Source organism: Psittacula echo (assembly GCF_963264785.1).
Source record: "Psittacula echo genome assembly, chromosome: 2".
NCBI lineage: Eukaryota > Metazoa > Chordata > Aves > Psittaciformes > Psittacidae > Psittacula > Psittacula echo.
Genome location: NC_137737.1, coordinates 2675106 through 2693338, shown reverse-complemented (window position 1 = coordinate 2693338; position 18233 = coordinate 2675106). Strand labels below are relative to the sequence as shown.

The window sequence follows — 18233 nt, the reverse complement described above, 5'->3', positions numbered from 1 at the left end:
AATTTGCCATAGCTTCTTCTATGATGGGAAAAAAAAGAGCTTTTCTTTTAATTGATGCAATAGCTCATTCCAGAATATGAGAAGATGGTCTATAAAGTAGTCAGGCTTTATAATTAGAAAATTATTTATTTGCAGCAGATATATTTGCTGGGTTTTAGTTTGAAGAAGTTATGCTAATGGTTGGAAATTGAACTATGGCTCTGCCGTAAGGAAAATGTATAGGTGCAGACCGAGTTCCTGGTCATGAGGAGCAGTCTAAAGGGCTGACTTACATTTGTCCTTTTTAAGTTACAGACGCCAGTGTTTGTGCTCAAGGTTTGCACTCGGCATGAGCAGTAGCTGCTAAAGAGCGTTCTGCAGATGTGCCTGCAGATCCTGTGATTTTCTCTTTTCAGAGATTTTAGCAACACAGGCATTTTCAGCAGATTGGCTCCTCACTTCAGAAATGCGTGTTGGAAATCGTACACGGAGAGACATTTTTGGCAGCTGCTTTGCAGTTTGACTTTGAGCAGCCCCAGAAGAAGTATGTGAAATCAGCTACCCCAGCCAGACCACGTGAGCAAGAAACAGGTATTTTAGCCTAAGGTCGACTTGGATGATGGTGCTGTGTGCAGTTCAGTGATTGCATGTGTAGGAATGCATACTCCTGCCCACATGCGTAGATCATGTCATGGGATCACAGGAACCACATGTGAAGGATGCTTGTGATTCTGTGGAAAACCACTAAGAAACCTGCTCTTTTCACAGATGACATCTCTCTGCTGAGCCTGGGGAGCTGACAGTTGCCTTTAGTGAACATTGCAGAGCCTTTGCAAACCCTTCCAGGTTCATTTTAAAATGCCCATTTGTATTGGTGGCTGGCGAGACCTGTAGTTAAGACTTGTTCTCTGGCAAATGGCTCTTACTGTGCTGTCCTTTTCCTCGCCTTCCTGCCAGCATTGGCAGACTTTGGGCTCTGGGAATTCAGCCCTACCCTTGCAGGTGCTTTTTTGGATCAAGGTCGGGTTCTTCATCCAACTGAAAATTCCACAAAGCTCGGTATGTAACTCTAAGCAAATTCAGCACTCAAAGGTCTCTTCATATTAGATATTGTATTGGAGATCAGTTGTTTTTCCATTGACTTTATCTAGCAAGTGCGTAGCACTTCTCAGCAGTTCTGGATTTCAGAATGGCTCACAACGAAGTCACCCCTCAAAACCTTATTTTACAGATGGGAAAACTAATATGCGGGGAGAAGTGATGCTCGCAGGGTATACGCTGTCCCAGGCAGGCAAAAAGCCATCAAAATTTATGGTGTATGCAAGGAAAAAGTTCTGCTGCTGGCTCTCAAATCTACCTTGGCCACACACCCAGGTTGAGCTTCAGTATTTATGCTGAGTTTAAAGCTCCAGATGTTTATGGTCTTTATTGTGCATTTTCCGTAGCTCTGGATGCTTAGCTGGCATCCCTCACGAGTTCAGAGTTTGCAGATAGCTTTGGCCATGAAGACTGTAAATGCAGCTCTGCTAGGGTTGCAGGCTATTAAAAGTGTGTTGTGTGACAGCGAGTGCTCGGTGTCAGCTCTGCCCCAGTGATTTGTGATAGCAGGCATCACCCTGGGGAGACCCACAGCATACAGAGCACAAGCATTCAGGAGACTTTCCTACCGTTACATTTGTGCCATGCTTCGGGTTTTTGCCCATGAAGTGAATTTTGCATCATTTACAGCTGCACAGTTGCAGAGACTTTGAGCACAGGTAAGGGGATCAGGACTGATCCTATGGGGTTTGCAGAACAAGTCTGCATAAAACGCTTTCGCTTGGCAGATCAGCCTTCTCAGGCTAGTGCCCTGGTTGGGTTAACCAAAGCATCCTTGCAGCGATAACACTGGGCTAGCTGTAGTGGGAGTTTTCCAGCTAATGTGCTCTACCGGAACAACTGGGGATGAGCGAAGGCAGAGAGGGGCTTTTTTCCATGTAGCTGAGTTAAACCATGCTCTGGCTGAATATCTGACATCCACTGACTGCGACTCTGCTTCCAGGCTTGCTCATGTGCGCAGAAAGACTGCCACTAGTGCAAGTGAGGCAGGGACTGGTGAGGTGACCGTGTCCCAGGCACCGCTGCCAGCCTGTTGGCCAACTCAGCAGAGACTTAGGGATCGACGTAGAAACCAAGCAGGCTCTTGGGAAGCCACCTCAATCCTCCCTTTTCTCTCTTGGGGCGAAGACGTCTTGGCACAGCTCTGCAGAAAAGCATGGTGCTTGCTGCTGACAGTGTGGTATCTGTTCATTTCTTCTGTGAATACACAAGGGGCTTGTGTCTCCAGGTGTTAACCCTCGTACTTTCAAAAGCGCCACTTAAACCCTTCCTAGAAAAGGCAGAGGTAAAAGTCTCCGTCTTCAGGGCATTCCCTTTGTTAATGAGATGTTTGTGTTATTCTGCCCACCCAACGCAGGAGCTGAACATCCATCTGTCTGGGATGTGCACATAGGCTTGCTCTGCAGATTGAGCTGCCTGATTTATAAAAAGGCCTTATAAAGCTGTATCAACAAGTTATTTTGCAGATCCCTTGGCCAATTACAGCAAAACCTCCTAACATTCCTGTGCAATGAGACTTATCCCCCTGCCCCCTCCAAAAGCAAACTGAAAGATGAAACAAAAGCTTTACATTACCTATGGACAATTAAACTGTTTCATTGCATTTAAAATATGTTTTAAAGTGGAAATCAAACTTTCTGAGGTTTTAGGAATTGGTTCTATTCTATTTGCAGCGTCAAAAGGGAATATTTATATTTTTTTGGACATTTTTGGCTTTTACTCACTTATTCCCTCCTTCGTAAGATAAAGGATTTGGGCACAGGTGAAGCAAACCAGGTACTGGGGTGACTACAACTGTAAGTTTTGCTGTTCACTTCGTTCCAAGAAAAAGCTTTAGCTGGAGGATACAGCCCAGGTTTGGTGCAGTGATCTGGGGCGTTGCTTTTGTACCTACGGCACAATTGCAATTGTTGTTCACATTTCTGCAGTGGTGCAGAATGGAGTAGGTGCCTCCAACAGAGACACAAAGTACATGCCTGTACCTGACATTGCTTTTGCCTTGTACTTCCAGGGGTAATGGGAATGGAAGGTCTTGATGATAATGACTGCTTTAATAGCAGGAAAGGCCTAACCCAATTTCTTTAACAGCTCTTTTTAATTAAGCAAGACAAGAGAAGTAAACTCAGGTCTGCCAGTAAACGAGAAGGCTTTTTAATTGCAAGGTAAACACAACTGAGAGTGCTCTGTGCCTGTGCCACAGAAGTGAAGTAGGTCACACTCAGCCCTGGTTGCCATTTGTCTTATTATTTGGCAGTACCTCTTGGTACACAGCCAGTGCTTAGTCTAATGGCACTTTCATAGATGCAGTCATATAGATGTGTATTGGGTCATGTGTGAATGTAGATTCAGTCCCATCTTGCCCCACTTTCCAGCTTGTGAATTAAGGAGTATCTGTGCAAAAGAAGAGTTGAGAAGAGTAGAACTGAATTTTATTGGAATGGGGCCTCTCTCTCCTTAGGTGTGTTGCTACCTGCCTGGTCAAGTTTGTCAGAAGCCTTTTAAAGGATGCTACGAATACACTGTGAATAAATGTTCTGGTATCTCTCCTGCTGGAGATATCCTCCTTTAAGGGGCTGAGTTCCCTAGCCTCAGCCCAGAAGTGTATTCAAGCCTGCAAATCATTGCTCTTGAATCAAGAAATTGCTTATTGGTTATCATATGCTTTAAAGTTAAGCAAATGCTTAAGGGCCCTGCTGTCTAGGGGCCAGTGTAATCACTGTGTTGCAGGCGAGTGCTCCTAATATGGTACAGCACCAGTTAAAGCTGATTGCTAACCCCAATAGTCTTTGGATTACGTTCTGCATGGGCACACTTGGAAAAGATGAGATTTTTGCAGTTGGACCCATATGGGCAGACATATGCTCCATCAAAGTCCTGTTGGCTTCAGTATCATCCTGCTTCTGTTCGCCTCTAGCTGGGGGATGTAGCCCATAACTTGCTGTGCCCTTATGTTATAGGTAAATAAACAAATACATGTCCTTTTGCTCAGCACTGTGGTACATTAACCTATAGGTGTACACAGAAGCCGTGCCTTTCTTGCAGGTGGTATTTCCAGTTGGTGTTGTGTTTGTGGAGACTCTTCTTGGGGCTGAGCCACTAAACAAAGCCTAGGTTGCGAGTGTGAAAAGCAGAAACTGTTAGTGGGAATGGATGGTGCCACTAAATAAATAGTTATTTACCCTATTCTGCCCTCAGTAAAGTGCAACACAGCATGGTGAACCGTGCACCACTGCAGCCTTCCTCCAGGGCATAGGATGTTCGCAGGAGCCTGTACCTGAAGCTGTGTGGAAGCAAACAGCATGGCAGAAGCAGTGAGGGCACATGGACCATCATCTCTGTGGCTATGCTGGGGAGCAGCAGCCTGCTCAGCACAGGGCTCTAAGCATTAGTGCCCTCTGAAGATCTCTGAATACACAGAGGTTCTGGTGTATTTTCCAGAGATGATTTGTGCTGTTTTCCTCTGGGCAATTTATTTCTCTTGGGTGATTTCCCCCCCCATCTCCAGCTCTCTCGTCTATTGGAATGCACCATCTTTAGCGCAGGGACTGCAGCTATTCCTTAGAGTTTGCACAGTAGCTGGCATGGTGGAGGTTCTCACTGGATTCCTGCTTGGAGATATTCCAACAGTACCAAGAGCTTGGTTACAGATTAATACATGGGGGACAGCAGTTTGTTTGCTCAGACCTGCTGTTATTTATCTGTAGACAATCCAGCAGGTCAGACTAGTGTGATGTAGGGATGAACCTGCTGGGATTCAGTGAATCTGTGGGATCACAGCTTGCATGGAAAATCTGATCCTGCTGGTTTTGTATTTGTTCTTTTGATTTTGCTTGGGTGGCTTGTGCCATGGCACACCTTTTGTATGGATTTGTTGACAAGCACAATGGATATTGCAGATAATTGTTAGAATATGACCAGGATTTGTTGCATGTAACTGCAAACACAGACACAGGTACATGTAGGGAGTATTACATGGGGTACTGCTCATCTAATGAGCTACATGGGCTTGATCATATGTCTTTCCAGCCTGCTCTATGCATGAAGGCTTCACCCAGCTCCTGCTTTGCTTTGCATTCAGCACAGAGCAGTGGTACACAGTCAGTTCACGTAGCCCAGTGGATGAGCAGTAACTTGGGCATTTATTGTTATCTTCCTATAGCTTGAGCCCTGTCACTCATATCTGCAGGTACTTTTGGCTGGAAATAAGAGCTGTAAGTCCCACTGATGAAGTGGGTGGTTAGTTACAGCTCAGCAATCGCAATGAACAGGCTGCTACGGAACTTTCTGAGCTCTACATTATATCTGATGCTCATTTCCACTGATTCAGGTACAGGTGTGTGTATGTGTCTGCATGCCAAGAGTTATATTAGTGCCATTTTGGTTTAAATCAGGGCTTTAATTAATACCAAGTGTAAATTTGCACCAGCTCTAGTATTCATATTCCTGCCCTGAACTACAGGAAGTTACCATTTCACATGAAAAATATCCCATTTGAAAATGAATAAATCTTTAACAAAAGTTATGTTTTGCAGCTCTGCAGAATAGAGTTTTCTGGGCAGAGGGATGAGAGAAGAGACATTTGCTTGTGCAGCCTTTAGCCAAAGGTATTGGTTTGGGTTTGGTTGGTTTTTCCAGAAAGGATAGTAATAAAATAGTTACTCATATCCTTCATTTCATCCCAGTTCACTGAAAATCTTAGCTTTAAAGAAAATCCAGGTTTTCTGTGACAATGTGTGGGTACTTTGTCTCTGAATTCAGCAGAATTAGTGAACTTCATGCTATGTAGTCATTCTAAATGCAAACTTGAATGTTTTGCTGGCAAGGGCATCTCTCTTAGAGGCCACTTTTCAACCCAAGGCAAGACCTACAGCACATCACATGCCAAAGGAATCTTCCTATCAACACTAACACCACTAACAAGTTTTTGCATTGGTGATTTAGTTCTATATTAGCTACTCAAAAATCCCATCAAGAGGAATTGCAGCAACAAACTACAGCAGTAGAACAGTCTATGTCCATGGTAAGGACTACAAGAAGATTTGCATCTGTTTCGGTCTTTAAGCAGTTAAGCTCTATTAAGAGCAACCCACGTATTCTCCAGGGTGATCTGTTTGTCTGCCCATGGGTGATTCTCATTAACATCAGCAGGGTTGGTGGGCAGGGGCTGAAAGCACTTGGGTCTTCCCTAGTGCTATTCGGGACCTCCGTGATGCCACGAGAACTGCATGACAGCTTGCAGTACATGCCTTCAGTGCTTATCTCTGTGGGGATGAAGCAGCTTCACCCCTCTCAGAACCATGTTTTCCAGGTCCTGTAGTACCCTCCCTGCAGGCACCTCAGCTGGCTTTGGGCATGCAGTGCTCCAATGTAAACCCTTGCTCCTCTTGCTGGCCAGAGGGAAACGCTTTCCAAAGCCCATCTCTCCAAAGCTGCCCAGCCTGTTCGCGTCACTCCATGGGTTAACTTAGTTCAAAGGCTTAAATACCTCCCTCCTCTCTCTGTATCACCTGTGTCGTTTGCTGGCTGAGGGACTCTATAAAATGCAGAAGCCTCAGATTACCAAACAGCTGCACATGCTTTGGGTTAATGCATTTAAGTCAGGCTCCAGGGTCTGGGTAAGTGCCAAGATCCTGGATCAGCTGCTTTACCAGAATTATGCTGCTGTAATGGAGCCTGCATTATTGTGTTGCAATTATTTTGGCTTGCAGCTGGCTGTTCCCTCTATATTTTTACTGAAGTGAGATAAAAGGATTTTGTCTTAAAAATAGAATTTTCTTTTCTGAATCTTACAGAAGCTGTGAGCTCCAAACCGTGCCTGAAAGAGGTGCCCCTCTTCAGCTCAGATTTATCTTCAAGGAGAAGAGCAAATAATTTGTGTCATAATTTCTGAAGAACAGGAACAGTGCTCAATGGTCTCAAAACATAAAGTGTATTGAAAAGGGGATGAAATAAGTGATTAAAGTGGCATATAATGATATGGTTTTACGTTGTCAGCAACAGCAGGTTTATTTTCAGCATCAAGCCACTTACTAGAAGCATGTTGTTCTTAAAGCGGTCCCTGTAATTTGGAAATCCTTTGTGCAGAGAAGTAAAAGAATAGATCTAGATTTTAAACCAAAGAAAAACATTTCCCCAACCTTGAATCGCCTTTATTTGTGTCCGTTCAAGTTCTTTTGCTGCCTATTTATATACATTTCCTGTCAAATAACAGCTCTCTCAGTTGATAGCGAAAAGTAAACTGAATGCAATCGTTTATCTTTTGAACTGTTCAACTGTGCCCTTCTTCATGTTCTTGTTAATAATGCCAGGTCCCCCAGGAGCACTCGCATGCAATCTTATCACATAAGCTTTTTGTTTGACCTTACCTGCTGTTCCCCCGGAACATGGGGATGGGGGGGAAGCCAAAATGCCAGCCTGCCTTAATTAAACCTGTAGTCTCAGAAGGTGTTACAGTATGTGATTTCATTAGGTGTATAATGAAAGTATTTAATCATGCTGCTTATTTGTCTGAGCCTTTTTACTTGGTAGTGAGGTCAGCGAGTTTGAAAACAACTCTTTCAGTTGTGGAAAAGTAACTGAGGGCTGGGTATGCATCTCTATGCGATTCCTAAGTCCATTGTATCCTTGATTTTGTATGTTTGCCCTAAAGGTAGCTGCTTTCATCATTCCTCATTAGCAGAATCTAACCCACCATAACAAGAGGCTTTCCACCACCCGGATAAGGCCGTTTGGTTTATGTGGTGACTATTCTCGAGGAGACGTCTGTGCACAAAGCACTCGCTCTTAGCTTTTGTAAAGGTGTACCGTATTCTGGTTTATATAGGACAGGCAGAGTTAAAATAACAGCTTTGTGAGGCTTTGATCCTGCACATCTTTTGAACTGGGAGGGTTTGCGTTGCCCAGGGAGTTGTTATTCCCCTCATTTTCTTCCCATTTTGTTAGCAGTAGAAAAGTGCCCTCAGTTGGCAATGTTGTCTCAAGTAGCACATGAAACCAGCCATGCCTCAGATGCTCTGTGCTTTGGGTTTCTGCCAGGCTGTGGGGTTGCAAAACAAGCAAAACCAGGATTTCCTATGGCTTTTTGAGGAAGAGTAAATGAAGAAGACAAAGAGGGGCAAAGAGAAGACAGATCCTGCTGCAGCAGAAGTAGCCAGATGGGGTATTTCAGAGCCATCACCTACCACAAAATCTATTGTGTATCAGAGCATTTCCATCAGCAGTTTTTACTAAATCCAGCAACTGGGTCACTCTGAAATAACACAAAATTGCAGCAAATTTCCAAATCTGGTTTCTTCTTCTGGAGCTGGATGAAGATATTTTTGCGCTATTGCTTTTGTGGGATTTATAGCTTTGTAAATCAAGGAGAGAGGGGAGAGGAAGACAGACAAGCTGTCTGCTAACCAGTACTTTTCTTCTTGTGATCACAAATCTTACTGGCTCATCTCTCTGATGCATATACATCGTGCTGAGTTCCTAATGCAGCTGAATATGGCTCTTTCTCTGTGGGTCTGCCAACAGATGTGGCTGTCGAACTGTTACCAGGTTTGGGAAGCACGAATGTGGCCTTAGCAAAGCTACAGCAAATTTAGGGGACCAGGGAGCTCGATTGTGGCAACAATTATGTGTTGAAACCCTGAGTTCAAAATCCTGCGGTTTTATAACCCCAGCTCTGCAGAAGATGGTTCGAGGCACTGTCACTGTAATCATGGTAGGAATATATCACTGTGTTTTTGGGGATGTCACTGGAGCGCCATCAGCAAAACTGTTTTGATCTCACCCAACTTGAAAGATCAATGTCATTAGTTTTAAATACTGAAAACAAACCTGGTGTTCATGCCCCATGCTTTCCCCTGGAGCTGTACTGCTCGGCTGGGACGTTCTTTGGCCTGAAATGAAAGGAGGCAGACTGTAAGTCACTGATGGGAAAAGGCTTCTTTTGGTTTGGAGGGTCTGAGCCTATGGATTGCTGTGGGGAAAGGAGGATGTGTGCTGCCGCCTCATACCTCCAACTTCGTTGTGGCTTTTTAAGACTCTTATTCCAGGCACGGGTATTCTTGGCTTTTCTTTTGTGTGTGTGTGAAAAATAATTGCATGTTTTGAGGGGAAAGGGATGGATTTTTAGCATTAAGCTATTGAGTATTTGTCATTCTAGCTCACATGGTATCCAGTTCACGCCCATAAATTCTAAGTGATGTCTTCAAAAGGAACACAAAGCCTGTCTTACCAGGTCAAGACGTTTTTATGTGTATTGCAGCGAGAAAGCAGACGCAGTAGGAGTGGATTGATCAACTGCAGCAGATTGGGTTTGCAGCATGCCTTGGATGTGAGATCCAAGCTTAAACTACAGAATTGTTGACAAAGTGGTTTGGATTCCAGCTGCACAAGACACGGTTTTAATCTTCAGACTCACATAGGAAATAACACACCAGTAGGGACACATTAATTAGCACATCTTCTGTGGGAGCCTTCCAAACTGCAGACACTGTGGGGTGAGGCTACAATCAAAATCAGCTTCAATTTATAGCTTAATTTCATGCTTTCCGTGAGACTTTTAGTCCATCGTTTGCAGTGAAACTGCCTGGGTAATGACCCAAGTGCATAATGAACCCCTCATTTTCTCAGCAGCCACCCAAAGCCAGTGCGGAACACTGAATCCTGAGCCCGATGCACCGGGGCATTGCTTCTCTAGGGTGAGCAGTGTGTTTTGTAGCTGGCAATCCTGATGCTCGTGTAGAAGGCGAGACGTCTGTTTGTAATACAGTACTTGAGTAGCTCGCTTGAGGTAAGGAACATTGCAGGAGGGACCCCTTGGAATACCCAAGAGAGGGCTTTGCTCTGGCTGCTGGAAACCCCTTGCCTCAAGTTCCTGCTGGGAAGGGATTGCAGTATGCACCTTCCACAGCTTGGCCAACTATCCTAAATGCAAAGTTCCCTAGCGTGGCTTCCCTTCCTCATATTTTACAGGTAACATGTAGGGTCCGTTTGAGAATTGAAAGGTTCTTTGTGGTGCTAAGAGGCATGGTTTAGTGGTGGACTTGGCAGTGCTGGGTTAACGGTTGGATCTGATGATCCTAAGGGTCTTTTCCAACCTAAACAATGCTATGATTCTATTTTATGATTCTAAGATACAGTGTTTGATCTTGCTGAACTGCTTCATTTTTTCCTTCCTAGTAAGGCCTGCCTCACCTAGTAAGGGAAGTTTTGCAAGTACTTTAGGATGGACCAGCCCAGAGCTTTCAGCAAATGAGTTGCCAAAAACTTTACCATACTTACCTGATATATGCATGATTGATTTACAGTTTTACAACAGTATTGTTTCTTCTCTGGTTAGTAACTGTCATGGGGTTTGTAAGGTTCTGTGATTACAGAGTAAAAGCTCCATCGAGCCACTTTAATACTTTACCCATAGCTTGTTTCAAAAAGTAAAGAAAACCATAGCCTAGCAAAAGGGAATAGATAGCAATCGTATTCTGCAGCCTACTGAGCACTGCTCCAGGGCAGAGTAAACTAAAATAGGACAGAGTTTGCCCTTGGAATCTGCACAGATATTCCACAGACAGAGATGAACTGCCTGCTTGTGCAGTGAATTCAATGTCATTGTCAGTATGTGACCGAAGGAAGGAGAGACGGGGAAGAGGATCCTGTCTCGCATGCAAAAGATTAGTCCTTTTCCTTGGAAGATGATAAGAGTGTTAAGAGCTAAGTGCCTAACATTTTCATGAGTATTTCAAGCCTGGAACATACAATTTAATGCTCTGAATAATACTGGGCACAGCTCTCTAATTATATCTTTATCCCCAGAACTTCTATTAAACTGATGAATATCTTCTCACAAGCTGTCCATCCTCATTTTAGAGGTTTTGGGTGATAGCAAATATGTTTCCTCTCTGGATAAATTGCCTCCTTGTTAATTATAGGGTCTGTTGAAACTTTGTATTTTAATTCTAATCTGAAGAGTTCTAGTTTTAGCTTCCAACCATTTAATTGTATTACGGCATTTTCTATTCTGTTCAAGAAGTATCTATGTGCAGATTCCTCTTCGTCTTTTGAATGCATTGAGCAGAATGAGCTCATTAGGGCTCCCAGGAAGAGGTATGCTTTCGGACCTCAGATCATTTGTTTAGCTCTCTTTTCAGCCCTTAGCAGTTTTGGGGAGTCTTCTGCAGATGTAAACCCAGCACTGGATGCAGACCCTACCGTTCCACTGGTTACAGCACATCACACGGTGTTCCCTTGCACCTGCACCAAGAGGTGGTGCTTGCTCCCCTTGGCTTTCCCATAGGAGCTCAGATTCAGTCTCTTTCTGGTGCTCCTGGTAGCACTTACAGAACAGGCTGAGCTGGTCTACATTGGGGCACCAGGAAGGCACTGCAGTGGTGGCAGAACGGGCAGGAGCATGACCAGGTCTATGTAGCATCGCACCCAGTCCAGTTAGCCATGCTGAGGTTTCCCTTTACAGTTTCTACTGGGCTTTGCTTGCCTAAGCCACTACAATGCGTGGTCAAGGTACCTGCATTTGGAGTTTGCTGGTGGCAATGGCTTGGCTGCTCCCAGCACTGCAGTGAGAAGTGGGAAGGAAGAAGGTGAGCTGTCAGATCACATCAAAACCCCCATGAATTTATGCATTTACATTGCATGGGCTTAGATGCATGGGCTATGTTCAAGTGGTCAGAGTACAGTAAGATCTGGAGTTCAGGGACTCGTGCCAGGCTGCTATGCTCATCAGCTCAGTGCTGATTATTCTTTACCTGGAGTGCTGATACACATACTGCAAAGCTCTCTTCCCAATATATGCTTCAAATCTAAAATGAGCAATGGAATAGTCCCTCCAAATAGGGATATGCCATTCGGGAAGGCTGTATGCTGCATCCAGCAGAGCACCAAACATGCTCTAACGACAGCTCAGGGTGACGTTACTGGCAGAGGTATAAGACTGTTGCATTTTGGGGTTTGAGCTCCGTAGCCTCATTAGGATATTAAAGCATATGTGGGTCTTTCTCTCCTGGGATGTTTAAGGTAGCTGACTGTAGGCATGGTGATGAGGCTGTAGAGGTTCAGAGAATTACCTTGATGGAATGACGGCGTGTTCCATTTTGACTGCAATCCAAGGCTCATTTTTTCTCGGAGGTATTCATTGAAATTCTATGTGTGATTTGTTCCTCTGGTTGTTTAACAATGTCTCTCATGTTTGCCCTGATTTAAGAAATCCTCCTTTGTAGCAGAGATAACATACAGCAGGATGGTATAATTGCAGTAAAGAGGCCCTGGAGCTTGCAGTAATAGGATGGTTCATCTGATGTGTACTGCCATTAGAAAATAACCCACGTATGTATGTTCTCAGGGGACAGTAAAGAGGCTTTTAAGGATTGCACTTTATGTAGTATGAAAGCTAATGAGCAAAAGGCAAGTAGGAAGCAAACTATTGCTGCAGAAAGCATGGTGCCACTTCCTGTTCTCACTTGTTTCCTGACACCAGTGTCCAGCTCCAAAACATCCATCTCTGCTCAGCAACGCATGGCTTTTCAGGCACTGTGGTCAGTTCCCAAGCTGATCGCATGTCAAAAGCTTGGCAGAGCTGACTTGAGGATTGAAGCTACAAGATTAATAATTTTGGGGAAACAGTGATTTCTGATAGGCTGTGCACTGAAAACTCTTCCCTGTGAGGGTGCTGAGGCGCTGGCACAGGGTGCCCAGAGAAGCTGTGGCTGCCCCATCCCTGGCAGTGTTCAAGGCCAGGTTGGACACAGGGGCTTGGACCAAGCTGCTCCAGTGGAAGGGGTCCCTGCCCGTGGCAGGGGTTGGAACTGGATGTGCTTTATGACCGCTTTCAACCCAAACCATTCTATGATACCATGATGATGTTTCTATCACTAAAGTAATGGTAATGCAATTATATTTACTAGAAGTAACAGAAGGACTTCTCTCTGATTGACCCTAGCAGTGTCCTCCTGTCCCTGCAGAGTACCCTGGGCCTGTGCATCACAATCCAACTCTGTGAGCCCAGACCCAATGTTTGATTGCATTCCCTAACTTAGCATCACTTGATCCATGGCTCACCATCAGTCATTCATTCCAACATCTGGGGCTTACTTTGACAACCGCATGTGACACAAGATGAATTGTCTGTTGCTGCTTCTGCTGTCAGTTGACTCCTCTCTGCTTAAACCGTGTCTTGCAAATACCAGAATAGTAGTGCTAAATCTTTTATTTCTGTCCTTTCTCTCCTTCCCCCCCATAATTGGTGCACAGGAGCAGAAGAGAACTTGTAATTTTATTATTGCTGCATAAGCCTTCTGGAAACTCAGTTACAGCACTTCTGATGTTGGTAATTTTTGTGACTAAAAAAGCTGCTGACACTGTGTTTGTGCATGGGAAAACAGCAAATCTGAATGTATAATAATCTGGTGCATTTGGGAGATATTTGCTGCTATATCCCAGCCAAGTTAACCACTCATGGAATTAATTTATCTTTTTTGCTCAGTTGACCGGAGACATTGATCTCATATCTGAGGAAAAGCATCTTTAATGCCAAAAAATTGATCAGAGATGCCTGGCATTTCTCTGGCATCAGGGAGATTTTGAAGGGAAGCTGTCAGTTGACAATAGGCTGGCAGAAACAGAGATATTCTGTGCTTTATTTTTCTTACATAATGAAGAAATACCCAGGTGATGATTTCCAATTTGGGAAGTATATTGGGCTGTGCACTGTAGTCATGAATATCAATGGAGCAGACGTGGCACACATTTTTCATATAGCATAACACAGCGTTGCTCCCTCTGATAATTCTTCTTTGCCAGAAATATGCTTGTTCTGAAAACACCACCAAAGAGTCAGCAGTGCACTGCATTGCTGCATGTTAAAAAACTACAAGTGCTAAAGGGCACGGATGTCTTAAAGAGAAACTATTCATGGATTTGTAGTGCCTGGGGCTGGCTGCATTTTTCAAGGATGGAAACTTCTTTCCCCCCCTTTCCCCCCTTTCCCCCCTTTCCCCCCTTTCCCCCCTTTCCCCCCTTTCCCCCCTTTCCCCCCTTTCCCCCCTTTCCCCCCTTTCCCCCCTTTCCCCCCTTTCCCCCCTTTCCCCCCTTTCCCCCCTTTCCCCCCTTTTTTTCCCCCTTTTCCCCCTTTTTTTCCCCCTTTTCCCCCTTTTCCCCCTTTTCCCCCTTTTCCCCCTTTTCCCCCTTTTCCCCCTTTTCCCCCTTTTTTCCCCCTTTTCCCTCTCTCCCTCCTTTTCCCCCCCTCCCTCCTTTTCCCCCCTCTCCCTCCTTTTCCCCCCTCTCCCTCCTTTTCCCCCCTCTCCCTCCTTTTCCCCCCTCTCCCTCCTTTTCCCCTTTTCCCTTTTCAGGCTTTCCCCCTTTCCCTTCTTTCCCTTTCCCCCCTTCTTTTCTTTCCCTTTCCCCCCTTCTTTTCTTTCCCTTTTTCCCCTTTCCCTTTTCCAACTTTTTCTGCAAAATCCCTCATCTCTATCCAGCAGCATCCCCCACCAGCCTACTTCCACCCAGCAAGGCTCATTCTCAGGCTGGAGAGTGTCGCTGCTGAGCAGCTCACTGCTCAAACTTCATTTCCCATCCATGCTCCTGCCTCACTAGCACATCAGCCTGCCCTTCGCATCATCCGGACTTTGTCCATTTCTCAGTTAGACCTAGAGGAGCCATGCAAGCAAAAAACCTGCAGTGTTGTGGTGACCACAGAGCCAGTTTCAGGTTGAAGCAGAAGCATCAGCTTCTCATTCCTGTGCAGTCGTTTCTGTGTCAGCAGTGTTCCCACCAAGCAATGGGGAGGAACAGACACTCCTCAATTGATGATTTTCCTCTTCTGCCAAACACAAAACTATAGTAGGATGGAAAATACTCTCTAATAGTGTAAAAAGCCTTTGCCAAATAGAAACCAATGAGTATACAGATGTTCTTCTTGATTAAATAGAGCCTTCTCTGTTTACATGATGCCGGGGAGCTGTGTTACCATAAAGGTGAGAGGGTAAGAGAAAAAACATGGCCTGAAAGAAGACTACCAGATTAAACTGTGAAGGCCAAATAAGCACTTATTTATTCCCCTTCCATTTTCACTTCCAGTAACGCTTCAAGAGAAACAGAGCGACTTTCTGATGAATGCGGGGAGAAATGATGGGATCACTTGCTGTTCCTTGGAACAGTTTCAATCTTGCCCCTCGTAGCAACAGGACGTTTGAAGATGTCTTTTCTTCTTCCAGGTTACCAGCCTGTCCTGCCGAACCAGCAGCAAGGGTTCCAGGGTCTCATGGGAATGCAGCAGCCACCCCAAAGCCAGAACCTGATGAATAATCAACAGGGAAATCAGGTGCAAGGCATGATGGTGCAGTATCCAGCCATGTCGTCTTATCAGGTACTCGGGGGGCCTAAAGGAAGACCGCTTTTCTTGGCGAGTGCTTAATTGAATCAAGCTTTCATATCACAGAATGGTTTTATTACTTCATTAGGGCAGTGTGTGGCAGGAGGCCTCTGGATAAATGGGTTTCTCACTGAAACTGGTTTCTTTGCTTCCTGTCTGTGTATTCCTACTACTCCTGATTTTCATTCTGAGTTGGGAATACTTCAACTGAACTATTTATTGCCGCCTGCAGTGCAGGTAGAACGTCACAAAGGATGAAGGAGTTCTACTTCTTCCTGTAAAGAAAGTGGATTTAAAAGAAAGTAAAGGCAAAGCATCGTTGGTGGTTTGGTTTGGGGGTTTTGGTTAGGGTTTTTTTGCCAGTGCAGTATTGTTTCCTGTAATGAAGCTGAAGGCTTTCCTGTTCCAATAAAAATTATTCATCTGTGGAGAGTCCTGCCAAGGATCTCACCGTGCCTCCTATAACAAGCTGTAGGCAGGTAGAATTCTGCTATTTGGGGTTTGAGGAGAGGGAAGGCAGTGGCTTGATTCTTACCCAGACTTTGTACCTGGTTTCTGTGAGATACACCAAGAACCCCTTGAGAGGGGGCCTGTGCTTGTTTCCTGCTGCTCCTTCTGGAAGTTTCAGAATCTAAATGGCATCAAATTAATTTTAACAGATTGCACTGGGTGAGCAGCCTTTCACCCTTTCCCCTGGCTGCTCTGAAAACGCTGCAGCAACCCAGGTGGAGATGGGGGAGTTGCTTGCGGGTAAAATTTCCCCCTTACATCTTCAGAATTGCCATGTTGAAAACGTGTTTTAAAGGTTAACGGCCAAGGTAAAGGGTTTAGACCTTTTAGATGGCCTAGATACAACAGGGTTGAGTCTTCTGCTTGCACTGATCCCAGAAATTCATATTCAGCTACATCATGACAGGGCAGGTAGCAGAGGGATTTCTCCTGAACCCCTTCTCTAACACAGTCCTTGGGGTGGGAACAGTTCTGAGCAGCAGACAATGACACTTTTTTGACAGAACATCTTGTATACTCAAGTTCAGCTAGAAGGAAGGTAGGGAACACATGGGACCTGCTTTAATTTGTTTAGTGACCACTATTCTGTTTCCTACGTCTTTCCTTATTCTTGCCTAGGTGCCAATGACCCAGGGTTCTCAAGGATTGCCGCAACAATCATACCAACAACCAATCATGCTACCTAATCAATCAGGTCAAGGAACACTTACAGCCACTGGAATGCCTGTCTACTGTAATGTCATACCTCCTGCCCCACAGAACAACCTACGGCTGATCGCCCCACACTGCCCCTCCAATAACGTTCCAGTTATTTCTGCCAGCTGCAGGACAAACTGTGCGAGCATTAACAGTGCAGGGTGGCAGGTCAAGTACTGACACTGGCTCAGTGTGGATACACGAGGATAGTGGTGCATTATCTGACTAATAACTCATGGCCTTCAAACGAAGAGGAACACAACAGGATAATCGATTGAGGACAGAAGTACTGACTATGCTCAAGTGATTTGCTGCTGGAAAAATCTGTAAAAAAACTAAAAATAAAATGAATTTTGAAAAAAAAAAAAAGAAAAAAAAAAGATGTTTGCTGGTTAATGGTGCATATTTTTGTCATGTCTGCTAGGTATGCCTTTATAGCTTAGCTAGTGACATGAATTCATTGAGGTAAGATTTTTTCCTACCACTGAACACCACTGTGTAGATTGTAATATCCCCGATTCGGATTAGTTTTGTACTTTGTGTTGAGTTTGTGAAGCTAAAAGTATTTAAAAATATAAGAAAATCACATTGTACCAAAGCTGTAATGGAAATGGTAAAATAAAAGAAATTTAAAAAAAAAAGAATTACTGAATGGAAGGAATAATTTATATACACTATAGAGGTTTTTTTATGGATATATACTGTATTGTAGTGCTTAATCACAATAAAGCTATTTGACCTCATGGAGAAAGGTCATGTTTCTACCACCTGCTTGGTCTCCTCTCTGTTTCTGAGTGAGTGAACTTCCCTTTGGTTCTGCATTGTCTTGTTGATTAATGGTTATTGGGCCAATGGGGGTTTGGTGAGAAGGTGATGTGCCTGCCTCTCAGCATGCAGTACCATAACAGCTAAGACCACTACAGTGTAGACACTAAAAAAGTGTTCAGTGCAGGATGTACCAGATCATCTTCAACTAAGTTTGTGCTTTTCCAATCCCTAGGACCTGTAATGTCACAAACACAATTCACCACTGCTACAAGCCTCTACTAAGTCCTACCTCTCCAAGAGGCCGTATAACAATTGTATCTAAGAAGAAGAAGGAAGACAAAGACGTTCCATGATATCCCATCCACTGGCTGAAAGATCGGTTGCTACTGATGTAGCAACCACACTTCTTCTGCCACATAAAGATACTCAACCCAGTTATTGCTACTCCAAGTATAAAGCCATTTTGCAGCAAAAAGATGGCAACCCAGGTGTCTGGTCCATCATGTTCAAGTGGTGAGGATGAACAATGTCTCTTAAAACAAGCAGCGCAGTGGTTGGCCAGGAATTTTTAGAGCTTTGTTTTTATTTCCTGTGGCATTTCTCATTATTATGTCCATGTTCACTCCAATTCCCAGCTTGTGCTGATAAATTATTCTTCATTCATAAATGCTGCATGGAATTCCCCATTCTGCTTCAGTGATGGCAACATCTGAGTCTCTAATGCGTTTACCAGGCAAAAACCTGTGTTGTTTTTCACTTGAGCTGCATTTTTGATCGGTTTTAAATGCCTTTAAAATGTGAGCTGAGCACTACA

General features: G+C 44.4%; 1 protein-coding gene across 2 annotated transcripts in view; it reads left to right on the top strand.

Annotated features, from left to right (window-relative positions):
• The window catches only part of ARPP21 (cAMP regulated phosphoprotein 21), a gene marked incomplete at its 5' end in the record, with an annotated part of 96453 nt that extends 78950 nt beyond the window's left edge, over positions 1-17503 (top strand). For both annotated transcript variants that reach the window (XM_080611754.1, XM_080611753.1), the window contains 2 exons: positions 15288-15439; positions 16574-17503. In XM_080611754.1, coding sequence (XP_080467880.1) covers positions 15288-15439; positions 16574-16831 — 410 coding nt within the window. In that variant the 3' untranslated portion in view covers positions 16832-17503. The remainder of the gene's footprint in view (positions 1-15287; positions 15440-16573) is intronic.
• Between the last annotated feature and the right edge of the window lie 730 nt (positions 17504-18233).